Genomic DNA, 27,117 nt, shown 5'->3' on the forward strand with positions numbered 1-27,117 from the left:
CCAGGGGCTCCTGGGGGCAGCTGGGGCACCAGGGACCCAGTCGCCTTATGGGGCACCGCAGGGGGCAGCGCTGGGGCACCAAGGACCCAGTCGCCTTATGGGGGCCCCGCCGGCCTGGGGCTCCAGGGGGCAGCATCGGGGGCACCAGGGACCCAGTCTCCTGATGGGGGCCCCGTGGGGCAGGGGGCTCCTGGGGGCAGCGCTGGGGGCACCAGGGACCCAGTCGCCTTATGGGGGCACCGCAGGGCAGGGGGCTCCTGGGGGCAGCGCTGGGGGCACCAAGGACCCAGTCGCCTTATGGGGGCACCGCAGGGCAGGGGCTCCAGGGGGCAGCATCGGGGGCACCAGGGACCCAGTCTCCTGATGGCGGCCCCGTGGGGCAGGGGGCTCCTGGGGGCAGCACTGGGGGCACCAGGGACCCAGTCCTCCAATGGGGCCCCGCGGGGAAGGGGGCTCCTGGAGGCAGCGCTGGGGGCACCAGGGACCCAGTCTCCTGATGGGGGCCCCGTGGGGCAGGGGCTCCAGGGGGCAGCATCGGGGGCCCAGCCGAGCGGCGGCGCCTCAGGCCCGTGGCTGCGGAGCGGAGGCCGGGCCGGGTCGGGCGGTGCGCGGGGCCCCGCTCGCTCCTGCCCCTTTAACGCGGCGGCGGCTCCAGCCCCAGCCCCGGCGCCGGGCCCGGCTGAGGCGCAGGGAAGATGGCGGAGTCCGGCGGGGCCGAGTTCGCCTTGGAGCGGCCGAGCAGGTGAGCGGGGCCGGGGCTCAAAATGCCCCCCTCCCCCATCGCTCCCCGCCGTCCCGCCTGCCCCCTTCCCTCCTCCCCGTCCCCGGTTCCCCTCCCCTCCCCGGCCCCCGGATTCCTGCCCCCTCCCCTGTCCTCCCCACCTGCCCCCGGTTCCCCTCTCCTCCTCCCCTGGTCCCCAGTTCCTGTCCCCTCCCACACCTGCCCCTGTTCTCCATCCCCTCCCCACCAGCCCCCTCGATCCCTCTCCTCCCCTGACCTCTTTCTGCTCCCCTTTCCCCCAGTGCTCCCCTCCTTAGCTGTCTGCTGCTGGCTCCCCCACGTCTTCCATTGCCCCCATCCCACTGCCCCCAGCATGTGTGCCCCAGCCCCGACTTGCACCCACCTGCTCCCCTCGCCTGTGCCCCCTGCACTTATTCCCTTGCTCACTCACCTCTGCCTACCCTGATCCCTGCGTACCTGTGCCCCTGCCTGCCCTCCACCAGACACCAGCCTGTGCCCCTTCCACCCTACCTTGCCCTGTGCCCCGCAGCGCACCCACTTAGACACCCTCCCCCCATGGGTCCCTGTCAACACACACAAGAAAATAAAAGTCTGGAGAAATCTTTTTTCCTGCTTTGAGACTTAGACTTTGAATTTCTGCAAAAAATATAAATAAAAAAGGTGTCTTTTTATAGTAAAATCATAGTTGGGATAAGATGTAGGTAGTTTTTACCTGAGTATAGCTAGTTGAAGTCAGTCCTGTTTCACACACCCCCACACCCAGTTTATTGTGACTTGCTACATCAGGATAAAAACTACAGTGCCTTGTCTCCACTAGGTTTTTACATCAAAATAGCTACCTTGGTGCAAAACCACAACTCTTCTGCAGTGAGGACACAGTCAGATCTCGCAACTGAACTGGAAGGGGAGGGAGGAAAAAGAATAAAATATTTAATGATCCCTTGTCTCTGATATCTGTGAAAAAGAGGCCTAAATGCCATTTATTCATGATTTTCAGAAGGTGTTTGAATTATTTAGATGTCCCTTATCAATGGGGATTTATAGGACTGGGGTTAAGTGATCCAGGAAGACATAAATGTTTCTATCAAAAATGACTAGCTACAGCTGTTGTTTGTATGCAGAAAAACATTTGATACCATTTAAGTATTGACGGTTAAAAGGATATTTTCAGGTTACTCTGTTTTTGGGGCCTATTTTAAAAATACCAGGTATTTATTTCATACAGCTTTTCTGATCCCAAATACTTTATATAGGTTCTCTCCCAAAATGAAGCATTGCTGCTATTCTGGTAACATCCCAGCCTTTCTTATTGGGCAGTCTAGCAAGAGCACATGCAGGGTGCTGGGTGCGTGTGTCCTGCTGGCCTTCTGCTCATCTTGTTTGTCTTCCTGTGATCTGTCAGGGGCCTGAAAAGTACAAGGATCCTCCTGCACTTTGTATGTTTCAGTCCCTTGTGCTCAGAATAATGGAGCCAGACCAGTCGTGTAGAAGGACAGTGTGACATCTGTGAGGCTGGGCACGGAAGCAGAGTGGGGAGGGCTGATTTTTTGGCTCACTAGACACCACAATGTCCCCTTTAAAGGCTATGTAAGATTAACAGTTGATTCAGAAAGCCAGCTCCAGATCTCCGTGCTGCACTGTTCAGTGGGAGCTCTTCCATGTATACATTAAACCCTCTTATACTTCGGGGGGGGGGGGGGATGTATAAAATACATATCTGTAAAACCTGTTCACTGCTAAAATATGTGTAGTTCCTTTGATTGTCGGGAACAGGCAGCTACTTAATACAGGGTGGCAAAGACCATTCAGAGAACTTTTCAGCGTAGGCACCTGCAATTGCATTGTTGTTTGTATGTTCTAAAACGCTACATACATAAACCATACCCCCCTCTTTGCAAGTTAAAATTTATACTTGTTCAAGTGACATTCTTCACATCTGGAAAAAATCCTGAAGAGACTTCCCTTCCTGGCTGCATTAGCTGGTGACTCCAATGAAATCTAAACCCATGACCACGTCAAGGTGAGACTTGCTGCAGAGGGGATAGGAAATTTCTCAAGGATGGAGATCTTGTCGACCACTAGCACAGGTGACACAGTTAGTACATGGCTGTAAATACAGGTTTGATTGTGTACGATGTGGGATTGCCACATGCTAGTTTTTCTGGTTTACTTCATGCGTTTGTTGTACTCTCATGATCCACAAGTTGTTACAGAACAGTGCTCAGTAACTTGCTTTCCCTGTCAATTCTAAATCGTATACGACTGTGTCATTCCTTCACTTGGGAGGCCAAGTGCGCCCTCTCAACTTACGCTGTCTGCATTTGCTAAAGACATAGTCAACACATGTATCACGCTGTCGGGAGGCAGTGTGCCTCGTGGCTAGCGCCCAGGATTGGGGAAGAGGCCTTTCCGAATTCTAACCCTAGCTTTGCTACTGACTTGTTGTGTAGCCTTGGTGTGTCACTACACTTCTCTCCACCCCCCAAACCCCCCTCCGTAGAAACAGGGACAGTAATACTTACCTGCTGCCCGTGGATGCTGGGAAGGCTAGTTAATGTCTGCACCGCGTTGGGAAGATTTACAGTGCTATGTGAAGTGGTGTGATTTCTTCTGGAGACACCATAAACCATCCGGAATGGAGCTTCAGCAGTTTGTTCCCTGCCCTGCGGAGAAACTGTTCTTGCATCGTTGCATGTTGGTTGTTTTGAAATAAAGGGCTCTGCCACGCTAGATAGCACGATTGCTTTCGTAAGTGTGGGTTTGTGAGAGAGTTCAGGTGTCTGCCGGAAGCGCCTGACTGGAGATAGTGGGCACCATATGCAGTCAGCAGAGTGTGAGGGAGAAGCTTTAAGGGCACCTCCTACAGACCTTTATTTTGATTTGTTGTGCTCATTAACTATTTATTCTCTAAGGCAGATGAAAGAGTCCTTCGTTGCAGTTCACGTGCCGATACCAGTTCAGTGGTGCAGGGTTGTTCAAATAGCTGGAAATTCTGTCTGTGCAGAGGAATTACAACTGCGCTGTTAATGCTATTCACTTTAAAATAACACAGCAACCTCCTAGAAGCCAGGAAATTCAGCTACGTCGGCCACACGCCCTATACACTAACCCAGTAAGGCAGAGATGGTCTCAGAACTGCATATGGTCTTGCATAGGCTGTGTGCCGCAGTACTGAGGCACCTAGAAGGCACAGACAGAGGAGTCACTATAATCCTGAATTTGCCTGGGTTTTGCATAGTAAGAAGTATGTGTGCACACATACTGCACGTCCGTTCACATGTTTTTGCAATGCTTTTCAGTTACATAATTTCCCTTTTGATTGATTAAAAGGCTGCAGTAAGAATTTAGTACCTTTAAAACAAAACCAAACTGATCCCAAATCCAAACCTTGTCTTTTGAAGTTAGTGCTTCTTGCTTTTCGTGCAGTTAAGAGTTCATGAATGCAAAGGGCTGTTACATCCAGACCTTTCTATCTGGGTGAGGGAGAGGTTCAGGATACATAAATAGCTACATCTGGAAGAATGGGAACAGCCCAGGTCCTAAAGGAGGATTCTGACTCCAGAGAAGGTGGGTACAGAAGAGACAGCGAGACTCATTTGGTGTCCCCTGGGAGGAGAAGCGTCCTGAACTGCACATTAGATTGAGGGATGGGTGAACTTTACTGCAGCGTTTGAAGACGAGAAGAAGAGTCATGTTATGCTCTAGGAAAAATCCTTTTGGACTGTAGGGAAAGGGAATTGTGCAGAGTCCCTGAGTGAGAACTGACTAGGGCGGGTCTCAGCAAGGTAGCGGGAAGAGCTGTGAATTTGGAATAATCTACCACAGGAAATAAGAGAAGCAAGTGGTATAAACGTTTTTAGTAAACCAAATGCTCCCGTTCCCCTATCTCCCCCCCAATACATACATACATACATAAAGCCTGCACAAAAGGAAAAATGTGAAATATTTCCCACAACCCAGGAATCCTATAATATACTTTGGTGTCACCTGCCAAGAGCAGAGTGAATGGATGCAGGAGACCTACGATTTTCTCCAGTTTAAAAAATGCATGTGTCTCATTTCCCGTCAAGAGCAAACAGGTCTGGTTTTTGTCTTCCTTCTAAAGAAGGTGGGTGAAGAGATCAAATGTATGAGGAAGGAGGGCAAACCCAGTACAAAGGGAGATTATGGGCTGAACTGAGAGGCTAGGATTGAATTTATGTTGCTGTAACCTACTATACCTTTACTGTGAAGTCTGGTCCATTAGGAGACTTTTTTCCTCTAGGAACTATTCAAAAATTCAGTTTTGCATAGATTTGTATTCTGTGCATTTGCAGCAAGGAGCTATTAAAACAGATTTAGCTGCCAGCTATGGCAGACATAAATATATACTGGTCTAAATGTTTATGTTGTAGCTGAGTCACTGTAAAATGATTGCTGCTTTTTTTTCTTTCAGCATCTAAAGCCTTCTGGGTTGATGGTTTCAGGTTATGTAGTCTGAAAGTAAACTTTGGAAGTGCTTTACAGGCTTGTGAGTTACTCTATAAGTAAACATTTACTGCATTAGAAGAGAGAATCCTGCATTAGTAGGGCAAAGGACTAGAGCAGGGGTTCTCAAACTGTGGGTTGGGACCCCAAAGTGGGGCACAACCCCATTTTAATGGGGTCGCCAAGGCTGGTGTTGGCCCTGGGCCCCAGAAGTCTGAAGCCAAGCCCCACTGCCCAGAGCTAAGGTTACATGTCCCCTACCCAGGGCAGAATCCCTTGGGCTTCAGCTTTGGCCTCCCCCCCGCCCCCCCCGCGGGGCAGCAAGGCTCAGGTGGTGGGGCTCAGGTGGGCTTGGTCTTTGGTCCCCCTCCTGGTGTCATGTAGTAAGTTTTGTTATTAGCAGGGGGTCACGGTGCAATGACACTTGAGAACCGCTGGACTAGAGCACTGGCTCTCAGCCTGCGGGCTGCTTGTGGCTCAGTCAGCACACAGCTGCATGTGACAACTTCAGGGCCATACAGGTAGTATATATATTGTGTGGATGCGGCCCAGATAACACAGAGAGAGCTGCATATGCAGCCCACAGTAGTAAATAGGTTGAGAACCAATGGCCTTGAGGGCCTATGGAGACTTTTTCCATTTCTAATTTATATTAACTATAATTGCTGACCTTTCGTAGAAGGAGAATAGAAAATGAAATGAACTGCCCTTTCCAAAGGAAGCACTCAGGTAGGACTTAGACTGTTCTGTTCAGTTAACACAGAGCCGATGGAGTCAAGACGCATAATGGAGAACCAGTTTATGTCCCGGCCAAGACTCTTTAAAAATGCTGTTGGAGAGCTTATAATGGGCACATCCTTACCCAGACTGTAAGTGAAAAGATCGTAGATAATGCGGGAAATGAGCGATATTAAGAGAATTTGACCATACAGAATTTGGAACTGGCATTATAATTCCAAGTGCTCATGCAGCTGCTTGCCAGTGCTGCAAACTTGGATTTCTTGTCTTTGCATTAAAGTGGCAGTGTTTAAAACGCTCTGGCAGGCAAAATGATCGCGTGTTTCTTGGGTTGTTTTTTTCCCCACTCTTGCTCCAGATTGTCAGTGGGTTAGCAGCACCAATCTGGTGGGTGGGTGTTTATGGAGGGAATTACTCCATGGGTCATGAAAGTTGAGCCTTAAATTCCCATCGCTTTTACTATATTTCACATTTTGTATGTGTAAGTAACAGAGGTAATTGATACTCTGTCACTTAGGGTGTGTCTACACTGCAATTAGACACCCACGGTTGGCCCATGCCAGCTGACTCGGGCTAAGGGGCTGTTTAATTGCAGGGTAGATGTCAGTCTCAGCTCTGGGACCCTCCCACCTCGCAGGGTCCTAGAGCTCTGGCTCCGGACTGAGCCTGGACGTCTATTCCACAGTGAAACAGCCCCTGAGCCCTGTGAGCCCAAGTCAGCTGGCCTGGGCCGGCTGCGGGCTTTACATGGCAGTGTAGACACACCCTGCCCAGACGTCCCAGTCAAGCGCTACAAAGACATATAGCAACAGAGACATATCCTGACCCAAAGAGTTCACAATCTATCTTTGAAATAAGTTGTGGTGAGTGTGGAAAAAGGAGGAATGAGGGACAGTAGGGAGGATGAGGGTAATGAAGATACCATGGCAGGGTTACGGAGGCAGCTGTCACACACAGCGCTGAGTCCAACACATCAGACATGGGGTAGATTGATAGATTTTTAAGGCCAGAAGGGGACAGAGAAGTGTGATCAAGTAGTGTGACCTGCTGCATAATGGAGCAGAAAATTTCACCCAGTGACTCGGAGTGGAGGGAACTGTTCTTCCCTGCTCTGTGCAGGGTGTTAGTGTCGTGTGCTGTGTCTTCCCTGCTCTGTGCAGGGTGTTAGTGTCGTGTGCTGTGTCTTCCCTGCTCCGTGCGGGGTGTTAGGGTATTGTGTGCTGTGTCTTCCCTGCTCCGTGCGGGGTGTTAGGGTATTGTGTGCTGTGTCTTCCCTGCTCCGTGCGGGGTGTTAGGGTATTGTGTGCTGTGTCTTCCCTGCTCCGTGCGGGGTGTTAGGGTATTGTGTGCTGTGTCTTCCCTGCTCCGTGCGGGGTGTTAGTGTTGTGTGCTGTGTCTTCCCTGCTCCGTGCGGGGTGTTAGTATTGCGTGCTGTGTCTTCCCTGCTCCGTGCGGGGTGTTAGGGTATTGTGTGCTGTGTCTTCCCTGCTCCGTGCGGGGTGTTAGGGTATTGTGTGCTGTGTCTTCCCTGCTCCGTGCGGGGTGTTAGTATTGTGTGCTGTGTCTTCCCTGCTCCGTGCGGGGTGTTAGTGTCGTGTGCTGTGTCTTCCCTGCTCCGTGCGGGGTGTTAGTATTGTGTGCTGTGTCTTCCCTGCTCCGTGCGGGGTGTTAGTATTGTGTGCTATGTTTTGTTTTTTAATAAAATCGGCTCTCTGAGAGAGGTACAAGCCAGCCATCGCTGATTTGTGGTAGGTGTGGACGCAGGGCTGGGTCTCGAGAAGGGATTTGAAGGCGGAAGCAGTGGCCTCGTGGATTAATTCGGGTAGGGTGTTCCATGGTACCCAGTTCTATATTTCAGTCATGTGCACATGCTCTTGAACTAGAAGTATTGCCAGGGCAGTGTGGGAAATGAAAATCAAACCAAGACCCCCACGTCGTTAAAGCCTGTTTGGGATCTGAATGAATTACTGCACTTCAGTATGGCACACAAGCGGGTTCGACGTAACTCCTGCCTGCTGTGCTGTTTGGCACCACTAGGTGCCTCTCTGCTTTTGCTGAGTTGTGGTCGGGGGTGCATTGCATTAGGCAAAGAAAACAAACAAAGGGTAGAAAAAACATGGTTCCAATTTTGGGGCCTAGGTGCTACTGTGCTGCAGATAACACATCGTGATTTTAAAAGAGGCTCATTGTATGGAGTTGGGATTGGATGTATTTGGCTTGTTTTAAACTTGTGTCGTTTGGTTTAGAGACGATCTGGAGGATTAACAGACTGTGACTCCAGAGGTTGTAAGCCAGTCACGGACGCGTTCTCTGTCGTATCAGGCAGGGCTATTGCACGTAAGGACTATCGTGAAGACAGGGCACAGAATTTGTAACACTTTCCCGTGTAACCCTTTGTATCTGGCCGAGTCTTTCCATCTCTCGAGGTCCTTGTGTGTTTGAATCATCCTGCAGTGTTCGGAATGGAAGAGAGGAGCTGGTTGTTTTATATGAGTGGGATACTGTGTAGCTGCCAGAGTAATTTGTAGGATTAGGATAATTTGATATGGGCCCAAGGTGGAGTCATTCTTGTAGCCCAGCTTCGTTACTGAGTGTCCCCTTTTAGGATCGTCCCAGAACCAGTCACTGCATGGACATAGCTAGAATGGTATTAAAGCGCAGTATGGGCTTAAATGCTTCGCTAAACTGGGGTCTTAGACATGCAGGTAGGGTGGATTATGTGGTTAAAGCACCAGGCTGGGACTCAGGAGATCAGGATGCAGTTCCAGGCTCGCTACAGATTCCGTAGATGATATTGGGTAAATCACTTAATCTCTGTGGACCTCAGTTCCCCATCTCTGAAATGGGCATGATGTAAGGTTGCTAACTTTCTACTCACACAAAACCGAACACCCTTGCCCCGCCCTCCTCCAATGTCCCAGCCATACCCCACCTCTTCTCGCTCATTTTCACCAGGCTGGGATAGGGGGTTGGGGTGCAGGAGGGGGTGAGGGCTCTTGCTGGCGGTGCAGGCTCCGGGATGGGGCCAGAAATGAGGAGTTCAGGGTGTGGGAGGGGGCTTCAGGCTGAGGCAGGGATTGAGGTGTGGGAGGGGGTACAGGCTCTGGGTTGGGGTGTGGGTTCCAGGGTGGAGCCAGAAATGAGGGGCTCAGGATGTGGGAGGGGGCTCTGGGCTAGGGCTGAGGGGTTGGGGTATAGGGAGGGTGAGGGCTCCAGCTGGGAAGGCAGGCTCTGGGGTGGGTCTGGGGATGAGGGGTTTGGGGAAGAGGAGGGTACTCAGGGCTGGGATTGAGTAATTTGGAGGGCGGGAAGGGGATCAGGGCTGGGGCAGGGGTTGGGGCATGGGAAGGGGTCAGGGGTGCAGGCGCTGACCTCAGGCAGCTCCTGGAAGCAGCAGCATGTCCCCCCTCTAGCTCCTATGTGGAGGGGCGGCCAGGTGGCTCTGCGTGCTGCCCCATCCACAGGCACCGCCCCGCAGCTCCCATTGTCCATAGTTCCAGGCCAACGGGAGCTGCAGAGCCGGTGCTTGGGGTGGGGGTAGCACTTGGAGCCCACTGGCTGCGCCTAAGCATAGGAGCCGGAGTGGGGACACCCCACTGCTTCCGGGAGCCACATGGAGCCTGCCTTAGCCCCACTGCTCTGCCAATCAGACTTTCAATGGCTCCGTCAGCTGTGCCGACCGAAGCTGCCAGGGTCCCTTTTAGACTGGATGTTCCGGTCCAAAACCAGACACCTGGCAACCCTAGCATGATGGTAAGACTGTCTTGGCCACGTAGATTGTAAACTCCTGCAGGCAGGGAGTGTCTTCTAGCACAGTGGTTCTCAACCAGCGGTACGTGTACCCTGGGAGTACACACAGGTCTTCCAGGTGGCACATCAACTCACCTAGATACTTGCCCGTTTTACAACAGGCTACATAAAAAGTACCAGCGAAGTCAGTACAAACTAAAATTTCAGACAGACAATGACTAGTTTATATGGCTCTATATACGATACACTGAAATGTAAGTACAATGTTTATATTCCAATTGATTGATGAGAGAATCAGCCATTGTTCAGTAATAGCGTGGCTGGGATACTTTTGTATGTCTGATTTTATAAGTAAGTGGTTTTTAAGTGAGATGTAACTTGGGGTACATGGGACAAATCAGACTCCTGAAAGGGGTACAGTGGTCTGGAAAGGTTGAGAGCCACCGACCTAGCTGTGTATTTTGTATTTACGATGCATGGCACCAGGGGGTCCCAGCCACGGTTGGGGCGTCTAAGTGCTACCAGAACAATAGCAATGGTTGCTGTCCTGTTGATGTAAAGGCATTTAATTTTTAAGAACAAGTAAAAATTTCCTCCCCGAAGGGCAGATTTTTCCTAACCTCAAAGGCTTGAAGTGTAAAAGAAAGGGCAAGGTTTTCAAAGGCGACTAGTGATTTTGGGCTGCCCAATTTGAGGCACCTTAAAGGACCCTGTTTTTTGTTTTTTTTTCAGAAACTGCTGATCCCTCTGAAAATCAGGCCCATTGAAAGGGTCTCAGTTTGGGCATCCAGATCATTGGGCACGTTTGAACCGCTTGGACAGACATGTTAGTCCAGAGCTCGATGCTCGTCCTGATCGTTTATGATGAAAGACAAAGATGACAGGGCACAAAAAGAGAAGAGGGAGAGGAGGTGGAGGAGGGAACAAAGAAATGAGCGAAATTTATGTTATTCATTGATGTTGCTTCCTAAAGGTGGTTCTGTTTCTCTGGAAAACAACCCCTCCACTCTGGTAATGTTTAATTAGCTGCTGATCGTGAAGTGATTAGTGTTAATTTGGACAGGGAGATGATGGTAGATTGTTGTTTCTGATGGTGGGCCACTCAGATTCCTGCTTGCTGCTGCTGGGCATGTAAGTAGGTTAATGGGCCAGGTATTTTTAAGAGCTGCTACTCTGCCATGGGGCTAACGGCCCTCCCCCTCCGAATTCCAAGCCTTCCATGTTAGTACGGAAGGAGCCGGATTAGGGGTTTGGGCAGCGGGAAAGAGGGCCAGAGAAGTGGTGTCTAAGTCAAAGCACCTATTGATACGACTCCATCCAACAGCAAACTCTTCAGCGGTTTGTTTAGCTTTGCTGCTCCTTGGTAATATTTGTCAGCGTGAGTTGCTGAAAACAACGACTTGATCGTTTGGGCGTGTGAGATAAAGCCTAAGGATCTGAAAGATTACGGTAACCATGGCTACCACTGACTTATCTGAGGGAGCTTGACTGTTTTGTTTTGATTTTAAGTGTCTAATTGTAGTTTAGAAATTGGAATCTGAATGTGCTTTTTACATAGGCACGAAACTGAAGGCATTTCAGTGAACTACCTTAGTAAAATCTCTCTCGTGCTACCTAAAGAAGGCCCTTTGTATTCAGACCATGTGTGCAAATTCAAGGGAGTCTCTCCGGCTTCACTTTAGTTTTGCTGCCCTCACTGATGTGGGCTTAGCGCTGCCCGATGGACAGCTTGAGAGTCTGAAGTCTTTTTTTTATCCACAGAAAAGATGTGCCAGTGCAAGCTCCATGCATGTAAACCTCCCCGGGCTGCTTCACACCACACCCCTGCAGTGTCTTACCTCTAGAGACTTGCCTGCCGTAGGGACTCTTACAAACACCGTCTCTCCGGTGCTACCCAGGGTTAGGACTAGTGGCAGCCTTAGTGTAGACGGGGCTCTTGTCTCAGATTTGTCTTTACCACTGTCAGTTGTCGCTGTTGTTTGTTTGAATTACAGTAGTGCCTAGAAGCCCTGTCTGGTGTCGGGGCTCCAGGGTGCTGTACAAAGGATGAGACAGTCCCAGCCCCAGGGAGTTTGCAGTCTAAACAGACAGACAAAGGGTGGGAGGGGAAATAGATGCACAGAGAGAGGAAGTGACTTGCTGACCAGTGGCAGAGCCAAGTCTCCTGAGTCCCAGGCCAGTGCCACACACGCCAGACCGTGCTGCCACGGGAAGCCTGCAGAACCCTGCGTACTCTGGGGCTCGCAGTGGCACCAACAGTGTCAGCAGTGGTGTTAAAATTCCCTAGTGTAGACACAGTGGAGGGATAAGAGGGGAGCTCCGTATCCATGGGCCATTAAGTCTTTGGCCCTTTTTTTCTGAGGCCTTGTCTACATGGGGAAATTGTCCAGCATAACTTTTGTGGAATAAGCTCTTCTGCAATAGCTCTGCCATAATCGCTTCCCTGTGGACACTCTGTTCTGGAATAAAAGTGACTTTTACTCCAGAATAGCACCCATGTGGGAGAGTTACCCCGGACTAGCTGTGCCCGTCCCTTTCCCCTTAATAGACAAGGCCCGAGACTGCTGTTTAGTTCTGCCTATACTGGGAAAATGCATCATGTTAGAAAATGCGCTAATGAATGTTAACTCCTAGGGCTGACCACGATCAGCTGATTTGTCGTGAAACATGAGAGCCCTTGGCCACACAAAGGGGAAAAAACTGTATTCAACATTTGTTAGGTAAGACTCATGTTTTCTAATACGAGGTGTGATGACCAAATGCTGCAGTTGTTTTTTGGGAGACAAGGTGGGGGAGGTAATAGCGTTTATTGGACCAACTTCTGTTGGTGAGAGACGAGCTTTCCAGCTTACACGGAGCTTTGCTTCAGCTCTGGGTTTTTTTTCCTCTTCAGGTTGTTTTTTGTGATTTGTACCATTGAGACCCACCAAATTCCTTTCCCACGAAAGGCTACGAAACAGCTATCACACAGTAATTGTTTTCAGTCCTTTGTAGCTTGGGCTGGCTTCAGAGAGCAGCAGAGAGATGAAAGGTGTTCGATCCGTTACCTGTGGCCATGGCTACACTTGCAAATTTGCAGCGCTGCAGCAGGGTGTGAAAACACACCCTCTCCAGCGCTGCAAATTGCGGCGCTGCAAAGCGCCAGTGTGGTCAAAGCCCCAGCGCTGGGAGCCGCGCTCCCAGCGCTGTCCGTTATTCCCCACAGGGAGGTGGAGTACGGACAGCTCTGGGAGAGCTCTCTCCCAGCACTGGCGCTTTGACTACACTTAGCGCTTTGAAGTGCAAGTGTAGCCATAGCCTATGTCAGCCAGTCCCTTTCGCTAAATAGAACTGTGACTCTCACAGAACTTATGGGAACATTTGGCCACTAGCCTGGGCAGTGCCCATGAAACAATCACATACAATGAGCTGCACTTACCCTACTCAGGGCTTGTCTACACTAGAAAACTGTACTGCATGAACTGGTCTATTAAAGCCGTACAATCCAGTCCCCCTGACTGGATGCAGATAGACTGGTAGAAAGATGCTGTGCCCTGGAACCGCTGTTCCTATATGGGAAGGGGAATAATTATACAAACCTGACATAACTATAAGTCATCATCCTAGCAGTGCAACTGTGTTAAAAGCCCATATCCTGCAAATACTTTCAGGTCCTCTTAAAGTTAGTGTATAAAGCCCTTGGATCCCATGTACATTGAATATAGTGTTTCTGCTTTATGTGACTGTGGCTTTTTATTGTTGAATGTTTACACCAGGGTAATTCTGACTCGTTAATACAGACAGCCACTTCACCTTGCTCCCTGGGCTGGGAGGAACTTGAAGTGCTACAGAAGCAGTATTCTCTCTTGGTGAAAAACACTTTGTTTTTCTCTAGAGGTCTCTGTAGGTCCTCTGAGAGGCTCTGCAGCAGAGGGAGTGGGTGGCCATAACACTTAGCTTTGAGAGTGAAGAAATAAAATAAGGAAAATCCCCAAATGTCCCCAGTCCTATCTTATGAAAAAGGGGGTGAGCGAGAGAAAAGGGAGCAAAGATTTGCAGGCCGAGTGAATAGCTCGGCACAGTTGTGTGGTGAAGAAGGCTCTGGACACAGAGTGGTAGATGGTGACTCTTCCTTACTTTTGCTAGGGAAGCCATTTCTTCTCTATCAGTCGGTTACAGCGATAAGTGTATGGTATATGCAGATGATCTCAAATTAGATACGAACAGCCTTGGAAAGGCACTTTCAAATATTCAAGGCTTCCTTTTGTGCTTCATAGTCTCTGGCATTCAGCTTCTGCCTCGCCTCGTTTCTCGAGTAGCACAAAGCACGGCCAGCAAGGCCACACGGTGTAATGTTTTGCACCATTATTTTGTGCCCTGTGGTATGACAGACTGGTTTGAGCCTAACCTGTTTTTATCACAAATCCCCTTTTACTAACTGCAGTGTTGTGAGACACAAGGCAGTGCTTGTTCCTGCCTCCCCGCCCCTTGATTTCTCTGCGCCTCTTCTTCTGTTGCCTGTGGTTGTGATTATTTGTCTCGGTTGGACTTAGGGTTTCCAGTTTGAGCAGTTTATTTGGTGACAGTTTTGGGGTGGCGCTTTTCAGTAAACCTAGCAAACATGGGCAACAGTAACACTCCTTCTGCTATTGGAGTTTTCATGTGTTTTATCAAAAGGAGCTAAAGTGACTGTAATTGTTGGCTCCGTTGCATTTTCCACCCAAAAGTGTAAATGTGAAGTAGACAGAGGAATTATTGAGTGTGGTGCAAGGGAGTAAAACTAGGAGTAACGGGTTGAAAGTAAATGAAGGAGGAATATTGGTACGGGGTGAACTTGTGAACAGGGAGATCTCAGGCCTGTCCTACACACAGATTTTGTTCCACTTTACCTGTTTTGGTTCAGGGTGTGATATTTTTTACCAAGATAGTTACACCAGCACAACCGCTAATGGGGTTCAGTTAGACTGTTGTAAAGGTGGCTTATGCCATTGTGGCTCATTCCCCATCCCGGATGGGAAAAGCTGTCCCAGGTTAGATTCATAGAGTTTAAAGCCAGGGGCCATTAGATCAGCTAGTCTGAGCTGTGTATCACAGAGCACTACATTTCACCCAGTTTAATCCTGTCTTGAGCCAAACAACTTGTATTTTGACTAATGAAAAACTTGTGTTTGGCTAAAGCAGATTTCCCAGCCAGCCAGCCACACTAGCACAGCTTTGTGGCTTGAACTATATTGGTATAGTGAAAGCAGTGCAGCCCTTGTGTGTAGACAAGCCCTTATATGGTGGAATAGGCTCCCACGGGAAGATCGACGTTTAAAACTGAACCGGAGACTCCTGAAGAATGTTCCATTAATGAGAGATCCTGCCCTGGGGGAGGGACCAGATGTAACCCGATAAGTCTCTTCCATCTTCACTTTCCAAGATTAACAGCTAATAAGAGGAGATGTTTTAAGCCGTGTTTTACCTGCACCTTTCTTTTTAAGCTTCTCATTTAAACTGGACTTGGTCCAATAGTTATTTCACAGGGTACAGAGATGGGGTAAGGCTCATGTGCTCCAACCTCATTTAGCTTTAGCCACTGAAGGGGGCAAGGGCATTTTAACACAATCTACGGGCAGGAGAAATGGGTGGGGGCTAGTGACATTTTCACTAAAGTAAAACCGATGCCAGAACTGGATTGAGCTCTATGAACTAAGACTTCGTCGTACTGGCAGGCAGCTGATTTGTAACAGTGAATTACGTGTACCCGGCCCAGAGGGACGCTGCCACACCCGACCGCCCCCCAGCTATAAGCTCACATTGATGCTCTGATGGACCCCAAAGTGCACTACAGTGACGCTCCTGATCAAGGCAGCTGCCTCGTGGGCAGAGCGTGACAGCTGACCAGAACGCTGGCCAAGCTCTCAGGACTCTGATGGATTTTCCTTAACTCGGGCTGCCATAATGCACTGCATACAGGAAACTGCAATCTGATCACAACTAGGCAGTTGGCAAGTTGTGTTCACGGCTCCTTATTGGCTAAGAACTGGGCACATCCTGCTGATCTTGCTACCCTGTCTTCTCCTCCCCTCAGCTGACCTGCTTGTTTGTCTCATCCGCTTCTTCTGTCTCTTGTTTTAGATTGCAAGCTCTTTGAACAGGGACGGTCATTTCATATATATTTGTACAGCCCCTTGCACAATGGGGGCCAACCCGTTTGGCCTCTAGGCACTACTCCAAAATAAATGTTAATAGCACCAATCCTTCCCCCACCTATTTAGTTAGAATACCAAATGCACTCAGAGTATGGCTTGTATCTCCAGATGAGCTTGGCAGCAGTTAATCTCCGGGTAAAAGATGCACTGAACGTACAGCCATAGATTACTGTGTAAGTACAATGTCAGCAACTCATCAGGTTCGACAGGACCCATCTGGAACTCTTCTGTCGCTCCCTCCCCTTTCCACAAAATATGCTAATTAGGGATGTTAATATCATTTAAAAAGTTAACTGGTCAAACGATTAAAATTATATCATTTAACCAGTTAACCCAGGTCCCTCCGGCCGGCACGGCATGGCTGGGGCTGGGGTCCCCCCAGCGCGGCTGGGGCTGAGGCTATCGTGGTCTGCCAACCGGCCCGGTGTGGCTGGGGTTGCTGTGGCCAGCACGGCCGGGTCCTGGGGCTGGGGTCCCTCCGGTCAGCTGGTGTGGCCGGGACCGGGGCTGCTCCAGCCGGCGTGCAGGGGGTTAACGGTAAGCCTAATGCTTACTGGTTAATCTTATACATCCCTAATGCTAATTAAAATCTGATGATCAATAGTCAGAAAAAAGAATAATTTCTGCAAATCGAAATCATGGCTTGAACACTGATGTTCTTTCTAAAAGCCAGAGAAGTGTGGGATGTTGAGCAAAATGACAAGAATAAGTGAACAATGGATCAAATTTGAAAATAGGCCTCAAAAGTTATGTGAACCCCATCCCCAGTGCGGTGTGATTTCAAAGTTTGCAGGTCCAGCATCAGACAGGCTTGAAAACTCAGCCTAGACAATATACATCTTAATTGTAATTGTCTGCCCAGCTGCATGGAGGATCTGGGCTCTGATGTTCTGCTCACCCTGTCTGTGCGGGAAACTCACAGCTGCCAGTGAGAACCCTACGGGTAGCGGGTGAGGAAGTGGGCTCACGGCCCAGCATGTGGATCTGAGGGGAGAATTTTCCCCATAGCGAAGAACGTGCACAAGACATTTCAAGACACCCAAGAAGATATTTACATGGGGAGGAGTCTAGTTACAGTGCAATACCGGCTGCACTAAATGGCAGTGTCAGAGCTTGCATTCCCTCGTGGGTCAAGCTGGTGTGAAGGAAGCACCGATTAGGGGTTAGCGGGGCTGGCCTTAGAATATGCAGGATGCCAAACTGACTTGTGCCCCGCTCCAGCCGGGGCTGCTGCGGAGATTGAGCAGTCAGTTCCGTTCCCTCCAGTGTCAAGGCCAGAGTTGGAGGTCCGGATGGGCTCAGCTACTTAGTCACAACTGTGGGGTCCCAGCAGTGTGTGTGAATTACCTGGCCCTGTTTGCTGGTCTTTAGGCTGGCTCTGATCTGCTAGCCGAGAAGCCCGTGTCAGCTGCAGGCTGACAGCTTGTTGTCAGTAATGTGAAAATGTAATTTAAAAATTCAGAACTGTGTCTGGGGTTGGGGGAGTGACAGCTAAGCTACGGCCATCAGCATGTTCTGCGCTGCCTTGGAGCTGGAGAACCCGGTCTGATTGCTGTCAAACTGCTTTACTCACAGCATCTTCCCCAGCAGGTAGCTCCATAGGTAGATCACACGTTTTAAATTAAAAACCAGTCTGTTTTTCTTGTTCTATTTTTAGCATGGCTGACAAGAACAGCGCCCTGAAATGCACGTTCTCTGCTCCTGGCCACAGCACCACTCTCCTGCAAGGACTGGCCTCGCTCCGGGCCCAGGCTCAGCTGCTTGATGTCATCCTCACTATAAATAACGAAGCGTTTCAGGTTCATAAAGTTGTCTTGGCTGCCTGCAGTGACTACTTCAGGTGAGAATCTGACAGGAAAGCAGAATCAGGCATCTCTTCCTTTGCCTTTCCTCCTTTGCTCTAGGAAAGCTGGTGGGCTGCTGTTTGTGAAAGTAAGCAGGGCTCCGGCTCCGGCTCCGGCTCCAGCTCCAGCTCCGGCTCCAGCTCCGCTCCAGCTCCAGGCAAAAACCTGCAGCTCCACTGCTCAGGAGCTGTTCCGCGCTCCAGCTCCGGGCTCCGCTCCAAAGCCCTGAAAGTAAGGGCCGGCTGCTCACTCACTCTGAGTAGCACCTCAGTCACACTGAAGTCAGTGTGTGGCGTGAGCAGCTATTCAATAGTCAATGCTAGGTCTTGGTCTCCTTTCGGAGGCTGCCTGGGCAGTGCTCTCTGCCTGCCAGGGAGGGAAACAGACCTCAGGCCACCCAGCGGTGGCCATTCCAGCTGATTAAGGAGGGTCATCGAGTGGCTCTGAGCTGGAAGGATGGTGGCCACAACCACAGGAGCCTCCAGGGGAGACGTTAGGTAGCATAATGCAAATGCTACCTTGTTATTTTCAACGGTTACATGTTGTTTTATCTAAGATGTTATGGCCCCATTAAGAACATCAGAATGGCCATTCTGGTCAGTCCAGTGGTCCGTCTAGCCCAGTATCCTGTGTTGGACCAGTGCCAGATGCTTCAAGAGGGAACGAACAGAACAGGGCAGTTACTGAGTGCTCCATCCTCTGTCGTCCGTTCCCAGGTTTAGGGACACCTGGAGCGTGGGGTTGCATCCCTGACTATCTTGGCTAATAGCCACTGAGGTACCTGTCCTCCAGGAACTCAGCGAATTCTTTTTTGAACCTAGTTATATTTTTGGCCTTCACAACATCCCCTGGCAATGAGTTCCCAGCGTGACTGTGCATTGTGTGAAGAAGCACTCGCTGCCTTCTGTTTGTTTTAAACCTGCTGCCTGTTCATCGCATCCGGTGACCCCTGGTTCTGGTGTTATGGGAAGGGATAAATTACACTTCCCTGTTCATCTTCCACACCCGCCATGATTTTATCAACCTCTATCATATCCCCCCTTAGGCGTCTCTTTTCTAATCTGAATGGTCCCAGTCTTTTTCATCTCTCGTTACCAGCGTAGCTGAGCATCACAGCACCCCTGGGAGGCAGGGCAGGGCTGTCCCCCTCCTGGTACCAATGCAGAACTGAGGCAGAGAAATGAGCTAACTTGCCCTAGGCCAGATCTGGCGAGAGGCTGAGGCAAAGCAGGGCGTTGGACCCAGCTGTCCTGAGTCACTAGCTAGCATCCTCACCCTGGGGCCTTCCAGCCTCTGTCAGGCTTATTAATTTGAGAGTGGGATCTCTTCCTGACAGGGAGGCGGCAGTTTCAAATGCTAAAGGGTACTGGGGATCCAACAGGTGTCTTGATCCCTGTGTGCCACGAAGAGTCTGAGTTTCATCGGCGTTCTCGCCGAACGGCCGTTCGACCATGGGAGCTAAAGGGGCAAAGGGCCCAGTAGGTGGAGTCTGCAGTCCCTGGAAGTGCCAGCTCCTGCGTGGCCTGAGGGGCTTGGGTGCTGGATCCTGATGACGAAGAACACCAAGCACTGTGTGCAGGGACGGCTCTTTGATTTTTTCCACCACTTTTTGCTGCCGTTCCAGGCTGCCTTGTTGTGTGTCTGTTTTCTTAGCCAATCCAGGAGCTGTGTTTTTTCCATTATCGTGAGCCCTAAAGGTTTATTGCTCTCCCTAACAGGCAGACGATTAACGATGGAGATGATCTTCCACCAAATGCTAATAGCACCATTTGTATTCATAAATGCTGTATGCAGTGCCACTGCTCGTGTGTTTTCACTGTCAACCATAATTGCCTAGTAGGTTTCTTTTATAACTTCTGTTGTGTTAAGTAGGGCTGTCCTGGGGAACAATGGTAGCATAATCTAGCCTTTGAAAATACCCTGTTTTTTATTCAGGAAGGTGTGTGGCGGGGGAGAGCAATAAATGCCTCTTTCATACTGTTCTGTAGCCTGTATTTCAGAACCATAACACCTGTCAGAGGAATTGCATTATTTCACTATTTCACAGAATCATAGGAGTGGAAAGGACCTCGAGAGGTCATCTAGTCCAGTCCCCTGCCTGCTTCCTTCTTCACATTCAGCTTCTCTACCCCCCAAATACGGATACATCCCAGGTGGACCGAGAGCAGCAAACTGCTCTGGGAGATGGTTATGTGGAGGGATTGTAATATAATGCTCCTTTCTGTTGCATGGACATACAATACCAGTCAATAGTAGTACTGGTCACTGAGCTATGGAAGGCCCATTTTATACCCACGTTTCCCACTCAGCTCAGCTGTCTGTGTGCCCACGCTGGACTGCACCAGTCCTTTTGGCACAGTTTGGGGAGGGGAATTGCAACTCCCCTTCCTCTGATGAAGTCCCCAAGCCATTCTTTTACTCCTGTGTCTAACTCCTTGAAGGTACAAAATCAGTTTCCTTCTCTCCAAGGTGCTCCAATTTAGGTAGCCGTGACCGCCTAGCTAAGACCTTTTAAATCAAAGGAAAGGCCACTGGAGAACATGTCAAACAAAATCCCCATGAAAAGCCTAACTCCTCCAAACTGCCAGATAGTTGTGAGGTTGGGGAGGGGGACTTTCCCCCTTCCTGGGTCTCTAAGGGTCTCTGTACCCTGCAAGCGAAGGTGTAGCTAGTGCGGGTATGCCAGCCCATGCCAGCTTTCATCTGGATAGTGGGGGGAACCAGAGCAGGGAAGACATGGCAGCACAGGCTTACTATCCCAGTACAAGCCTGCCAGGGACCCTGGCTCTGTACTCGTGCTGAAGGCCGTGCCACCCCGTCTTCACGGCGATTGTTACCCGCACTAGCTAAGTGCAAGGGAGTGTGAGGATTCCTCTAGGCGCCGCAGAGAGAGCTTAACTTGCAGTGTCGATTGCGGCTGCTCCTTGGCATTTCTGCAGCTTCCTGCAGCAGCCCCATGGTGATGTACAAATCCAGGAGGGTGGAACTTGGAAGAGAGAGGCAAAGGGGGCCAGTTGGGGGGCGGGAGGCCCTAAAGTGGGGGGAAGCACATATCCATTACAAGCCCTTTTTAAATTGCAGACCCTTTGAACCTTTATGCAGCCTGAGCCTGGTTTTGGCGAAAGTGGCTCCTCGTTGCTTCTCCAGTAACCTGTTTGCGAGAGGCGTTTGCTCCCCGCGCCCCTCTGGCAATACTAGCTGAGGCATGTGTTCACACAACAAACCTTTGCACTCAAGCTCCCCAGGAGTAACGTAAATGGTGCCTACGTTTAATGTAAACTTATAAATGATACGCGGCTACAGCCCCGTCACGCCACAGAGCGTGAAGCTGGGAAACGCAGCACTTACCTAGAACAGCTAGACCAGTTTACTAGCTTTGCCTGCAGCGCTTGGCTCAGCGTGTACAGCCTGTGGAATTTAGAAACCTCCTGACGAGGGGATCCAGGCCCTAATCTGTGCAAGGCCTGGTCAACTGATTTGCTCACAGCTGTGCTGTAACTAGATATTGTTTTTAACTGCCTGCTAGACCCCTGCCGTCCTCCTGTAATACAACATCAGCTTTTGGAAGATGTTGCAAACTCACAGTTTCATAGGGAGTGGCGAATAGCCCTCAAAAACAGCAGTAGCTTGCAGGGAAGTACGTAATTGCAGCAAATGTTTGTAGCTAAGTAGTTCTAAACCTCCTCAAATAAAAACACTGACAATACTTTAATAGGCTTGGTCCAGATATTTCTGCGAAGTGTAAGACTCAGCAACTGATGCCTGTCACTCCTAGAACGGTGGGTGTATAAGGGATGTGGCCAAAGCGTGATGGGCATTAGCTTCCAGCAGGATGTCTCAGTGACAGGCCAGCAGCGTGCTCTCCACAGTTCTCCATCACGATTACCAAATGGAATTTTACACTCAAGAAAAGTCAGATCCTTGTATTGAGATTTGCAGCCAATTGCAAAGTTCTCCATGTGTCCAGAATCTTAAAGCCATTAATAAGTTCACACACAATACAGTGGGCCAAACTGAAATCCCTGTCTGAACCACCCTGCTCCATGTAAATCCAAAGCATCATTGAACCTCCAAATACCAGTGCCTGTAGAAATCTGTGCACTCCCATTGCATCCACAAAACCCCCATTTGCACTTGCAAATCAGGAATGTAGGTGTGCAGTTACCCCTGGTTGTTTTTGCAGGAGCAGGATTGAGACTTTTTTTTTTCATAACCGGAACATTTGATTCTTACCTTCGTTGTATGTTCCATGCATAAGTTTAGTATCTGTTATTTTGTGCTTCCATCTCTCTTCTGCAGTTAGGCCTTTCAAGATGCTGTGCTTTGATTACTGCCCCCCCCCCCCGAATCCCTTCCCCCCAAAAAAATCTTAAGGTAGATAGTGCATCACTTTACGCATGATTGGAAACAAAAATGTCTCTTGTGTTTTTGACCTTCAGGGCAATGTTCACAGGAGGGATGAGAGAAACCAACCAAGATGTGATTGAACTGAAAGGGGTATCCGCAAAAGGACTGAAACACATAATAGACTTTGCTTATAGCGCTGAAGTGACTCTCGATCTTGATTGTATTCAGGATGTGCTGGGAGCTGCAGTTTTCCTCCAGATGGTGCCTGTGGTGGAGCTCTGTGAAGAGTTCCTGAAGTCTGCGATGAGTGTTGAAACCTGTCTTAATATCGGGCAGATGGCCACCACCTTCAGTCTCGCATCCTTGAAGGAATCAGTGGACGCGTTCACCTTTAGGCACTTTCTTCAGATTTCTGAGGAAGAGGACTTTCTCCACCTGCCCCTGGAGCGCCTTGTCTTCTTCCTGCAGAGCAATAAACTGAAGAGCTGCAGTGAAATAGACCTCTTCCACGCTGCCATCCGCTGGCTGCAGTATGACCAGTCCCGTCGGGCCAACGCCAGCCAGGTGCTCTGCCACATTCGCTTCCCGCTCATGAAATCGTCCGAGCTGGTGGACAGCGTGCAGACCCTGGACATCATGGTGGAAGATGTCTTGTGCCGGCAGTATTTGCTGGAGGCATTCAACTACCAGATCCTGCCCTTCCGCCAGCATGAGATGCAGTCTCCTCGAACCACCATCCGCTCAGACGTCCTGTCCCTCATCACCTTTGGCGGCACCCCGTACACTGACAACGACCGGACTGTGAGCGGCAAAGTGTATTACTTGCCGGACACCAACATGCGTCAATTCAAGGAGCTCACTGAGATGGAGGTGGGCAGCAGCCATGCCTGTGTGGCTGTGCTAGACAACTTTGTCTACGTTGTGGGGGGGCAGCATCTGCAGTACCGCAGTGGGGAGGGAGCTGTCGATATCTGCTACCGCTATGACCCCCACTTGAACCAGTGGCTGCGCATCCAAGCCATGCAAGAGAGCAGGATACAATTTCAGCTGAACGTCTTGTACGGCATGGTGTATGCCACGGGTGGGAGGAACCGGTCGGGGAGCCTGGCCTCCGTAGAGAAGTACTGTCCCAAAAAGAATGAGTGGACCTACGTGTGTTCCCTCAAACGCAGGACGTGGGGGCATGCTGGGGCCACAGTGGGAGGCAAACTGTACATATCGGGCGGATATGGAATATCCGTGGAAGACAAAAAAGCCCTGCATTGTTATGACCCGGCAGTTGATCAATGGGAGTTTAAAACCCCAATGAATGAACCCAGAGTCCTGCATGCCATGGTCAGTGCAAATACAAGGATTTATGCCCTAGGAGGGCGCATGGACCATGTTGACCGTTGTTTTGATGTATTGGCTGTGGAATACTATGTGCCTGAAACTGACCAATGGACAACCGTGAACCCTATGCGGGCAGGTCAGTCAGAAGCTGGTTGTTGCTTGTTAGAAAAGAAGATCTATATTGTGGGAGGGTACAACTGGCACCTAAACAATGTAACGAGCATCGTGCAAGTGTATAACACGGAAACGGATGAATGGGAAAGGGACCTGCATTTCCCAGAGTCTTTTGCTGGCATAGCATGTGCTCCAGTTATACTACCACAAATAACAACCCAGAGATAACTATGTGCGACTGTGCTGTCTGTGAGCTCATCTCTTGTGTTGCATGGTCTCAGGACTGTGTGTTGTCTCTTTGTTGTTTGCAAATAACGGTGTGTGTTTCGTCTGTTTGGGGGGAAGGGCGGGGGAAGGAAGGAGGAAAATACCTTGCATTCCCGTCTCCAGGAAATCTCCTCCTCCTCCTCTTATGTAGCATTCTGGCAGCATGTTCCATCAGAAGCACTTGTCGACCAGTTAGACTTAACATATGCTACAGCTAGACAAGGCTTTTGTTGTTGTTTTGGGGGGGAGGATGCATGCCTCTGACTGCCCATCTTTTTAAGGAGGTCATGGATTGCAGGCAGGGACCGCTCAGGAGTGTGTTAAGTACAGTGGGATGTTTAGATGAGTTCCGATTTGATGTCATGAATGTTTCACAGTTCCAGAAGCTCACTGGGGTGTGTCGATTTGTGTCATCTTGTTGTTTTTAACAAACAAAACCAAACTCTTTCTAACAGACTGACCTCCAGAAGCAATAAGGGGATGCTGGGAACTAGACGAGATGAGGTGCTTGGATTATGACGCATGGTCTTGGCTTCCCAAGAAGTGATTTTTTTTCTTTCCTTTTGTCTAATAGGACACAGGTTCTCTCTGGCCACTGAGGTCTGTGTTGATTCTGTTTGCTCTTCACCAAGTGGGACGGTTTGATGAAGCTCCTCTTCCCACTCCTCCAGATAACCATGTATTGTCCCACTCAACAAACCCCCCTTCCCTTGGGGCACCCAAACTTTGCAATCTTCAGGGGCCAGGTTGGCAGCTCGCCAGGAGCTGGAATGCGTTGCTAATTGATTCTAAACATGCCTGATTTTTATAATTGCCAATAACGTGTGTGACATCCCTGGCAATAAGAACCTTGGAGCAGTTAGCTGTTTGCACCCTGAGGATATAGGCAGAAGGCCCCCAGGGCCCTATTGACTGTGTCTGTCACATCTCCTTCCCCTGTGAGCGCATTTCCCCTCCCATCCCCTATGCAAATTTACCCAAACTGGGTTTTTTAAATACTACCAAAGAGCCAGGTGGTGCTTGGCCTTTTGCGACAAGGTTCCCCCACCACTCCATTTATGAATAAGAACCGTCTGCTCCTAATAAACCAGAAATCTGTGAAATGTAAATTTCTGTTACCCCCAAATGTTTTATTCTTTAACTAGAGATTCATTTGAAGAGAGTTTTGTGGTGTGTGAAATAGATTTGTGTTTTCTGCGCATAGAAGGTTATTACCTCTCAGATATGTTTTTTTCCAGGTCAGCTTTCTAAGGAAATTGACCTGTTGGTGCATTGAAGTCTCTCCTTTTATCAGGAATTCTGTGCCAAGGGCTTCTTTCTCTTTCTCTTTTTTGGTGTATGCAAAATTTTGAGAAATAGTTAGGCTCTGGCATTATATAAATGCTGAGCTGTCACCTTTTATAGGGAGTATAAAACGTCTGTTTTGCTAATGTATCATTGATCAAGCCTATTTCTGCCCAAGTGACAAAGCATGAGCTTCATAATTCAAATGCATTTTGAGAGATCTTTCTCTCAAATTCAGGTATTTGAAGAAGTGATACAGTAAGTATGCATGTTACCCAGCTAAGCCCCAAATCTGACTTGCGTTAAAACGACCTGGTGGAAATTTAATTCTCCATCTTCATTCTGTATTTTGTCAGTTATGAATTAATAAAAATAAAGCCCCCGTTTGCTGCAGACGTACTAGAGACGCTGCAAAAAAGGTGGCTTACCAACGAATGGACAAAATTTGAGAGGAAAGAAATGTTAATAGATGCACTAAAGCAACAAAAGAACAGAACCCCTTTTATTAAAGTATTCTACCTCTGCATGTTTATCAGAAGTTAGTAAACCCCAAATGTAATCTGCTTTTTTCCTTCCAGTTGCAAAGTCCATGTAACTTTGCGTGGGTTTTCTCCCAGAGGAACACTTCAGGGCTCGTCCCTATTTTTTTTCCTAACCTTCATATAAATACTCTTTCTACGCCAGCTATGCAGAGCCAAAGAGCAGCCCTCTGATAACAAAGCAAGGTGCATATTCCCAGTGCTCACAGCTACCCTACGGTAAACAAACCAGAGAGTCTGCATGAAGGATGAGGTAGGATCCTGGTGCTAAGGAAAATTAATTTTTTTCATTTCAAGCTTTGACGGTGGTGATTAAATTGTTGCAGGGAAAGAGAAGAGGAATATACGTTAGAAATTTATGAAAAATACATTCTTGGGGTCCTTTTAAAATTACCCTTATGGAAAAAATATCAGTTGGAATTTCTCTTTGGAAGGGTGGCTTCCTTGATAGTGGGATATAAAAAGCCATTCCAAAGTGGGCATTAATTAAGCAGACTTACTGTAGCTTGACACTTACCCACTGAACTAGCCCAGTCACCGTACTCCCCGTCCAATCCCCCATGGAATCTGTGCCAGGGTGGGTTTCCTGATTCTCTGGCTGGAGACGGCTGGCAGAGCAGTGCTATGCACCATCTGTGCGTTAATGGAATGTTCTTTTTATAGATCTATATACAAATACAATTATTTTTCATAATGTTAACTTTCAGAATTCTAGCTGTTCTTAATCTAAAAGAAAGTGGCTAAACTCTTGTGAAAATGTGTATCTTGCATACCTGTAATAAAAGTTGTTTTACTCAAGTAAGATACGTAGTAATGGTTCTGAGCTGTTATATACATAAGCTCTGTTACCCTGAAAATAAACTGGGTTCTTTGCTGGTTAGAAGCTACTTGAATGAACACAGGTCTCCATTACAGTAATGCTGCTTTGTTTCTCAGATGCACAATTCAACAACTTTGAGTCTTAAAGGGACCCAGTGAGGGCAAAAGGTTCAGCTTTCCTGTATGCATTCTTCTCATCTGGGATTGAGTTTGCTTGGAAACCATCTACCTATGTACAAGTAGCATGGACCTGTTTGGGTGCAGATTTCTCCTTCTCTCCTTTGCTCTGACCTCACTGGCTTTGTGCCTGTTATCTAGGACAGTCTGTTGTTTGATACCATAGTGATGGGCTCAGTAGAAATACGCAGATAGATTTGTCCAGAATTCATTTTGGGGAGGGAAGGGGTGTGAAAGGACTCGCTTCACTTTTTGTTTTTATTGTAGAACTCCTTACTGGCCACGTTTAGCTGGGGGAGCTGCACTCGGCATGAGCAGCAATTGGACTGGGATCCTCTCCCCTGGAAGAATGAACAAAGCCAAACAAATGTTTGCTTGCATTCTGAGTCCTTTGTTAGATTCAAAGCAGCAATAAACATTACAGGGATAAACCTGATTTGGCACATTTTTAAATACACTTGAACAGATGGGGAGTGGTAAAAGCAAAGCATCATTAGTTCTAGGTATTTGTGCAGTGCAGGCTC

The 27,117-nt window shown here is 49.0% G+C and overlaps 1 protein-coding gene across 6 annotated transcripts; it reads left to right on the plus strand.

Moving 5' to 3' along the window:
• The first annotated feature begins 645 nt into the window (after positions 1–645).
• KLHL26 (kelch like family member 26) lies at positions 646–26,399 on the plus strand. Of its 6 annotated transcripts, none has more exons than XM_039516119.1 (3): positions 646–742; positions 17,528–17,710; positions 22,154–26,399. In XM_039516119.1, exons 1-3 carry the CDS (start codon positions 696–698, stop codon positions 23,733–23,735), a joined length of 1,812 nt encoding a protein of 603 aa, XP_039372053.1. In that variant the 5' UTR covers positions 646–695; the 3' UTR covers positions 23,736–26,399. The 6 variants fall into 6 exon arrangements, with proteins under 6 accessions (XP_039372053.1, XP_039372056.1, XP_039372055.1 ...); XM_039516121.1 differs by lacking the exon at positions 646–742 and adding an exon at positions 5,921–5,938; XM_039516120.1 differs by lacking the exon at positions 646–742 and adding an exon at positions 10,503–10,523.
• Positions 26,400–27,117: the final 718 nt, after the last annotated feature.

The sequence above is a fragment of the Mauremys reevesii genome, linkage group 26, assembly GCF_016161935.1.
Source record: "Mauremys reevesii isolate NIE-2019 linkage group 26, ASM1616193v1, whole genome shotgun sequence".
NCBI lineage: Eukaryota > Metazoa > Chordata > Testudines > Geoemydidae > Mauremys > Mauremys reevesii.

Coding starts and splice junctions, on each gene's coding strand:
- KLHL26 (XM_039516119.1), top strand. CDS start 696: ATGGCGGAGTCCGGCGGGGCCGAGTTCGCCTTGGAGCGGCCGAGCAG. Junction 743..17,527: donor GCCTTGGAGCGGCCGAGCAG/GTGAGCGGGGCC, acceptor TTCTATTTTTAG/CATGGCTGACAAGAACAGCG. Junction 17,711..22,153: donor GCCTGCAGTGACTACTTCAG/GTGAGAATCTGA, acceptor TTTGACCTTCAG/GGCAATGTTCACAGGAGGGA.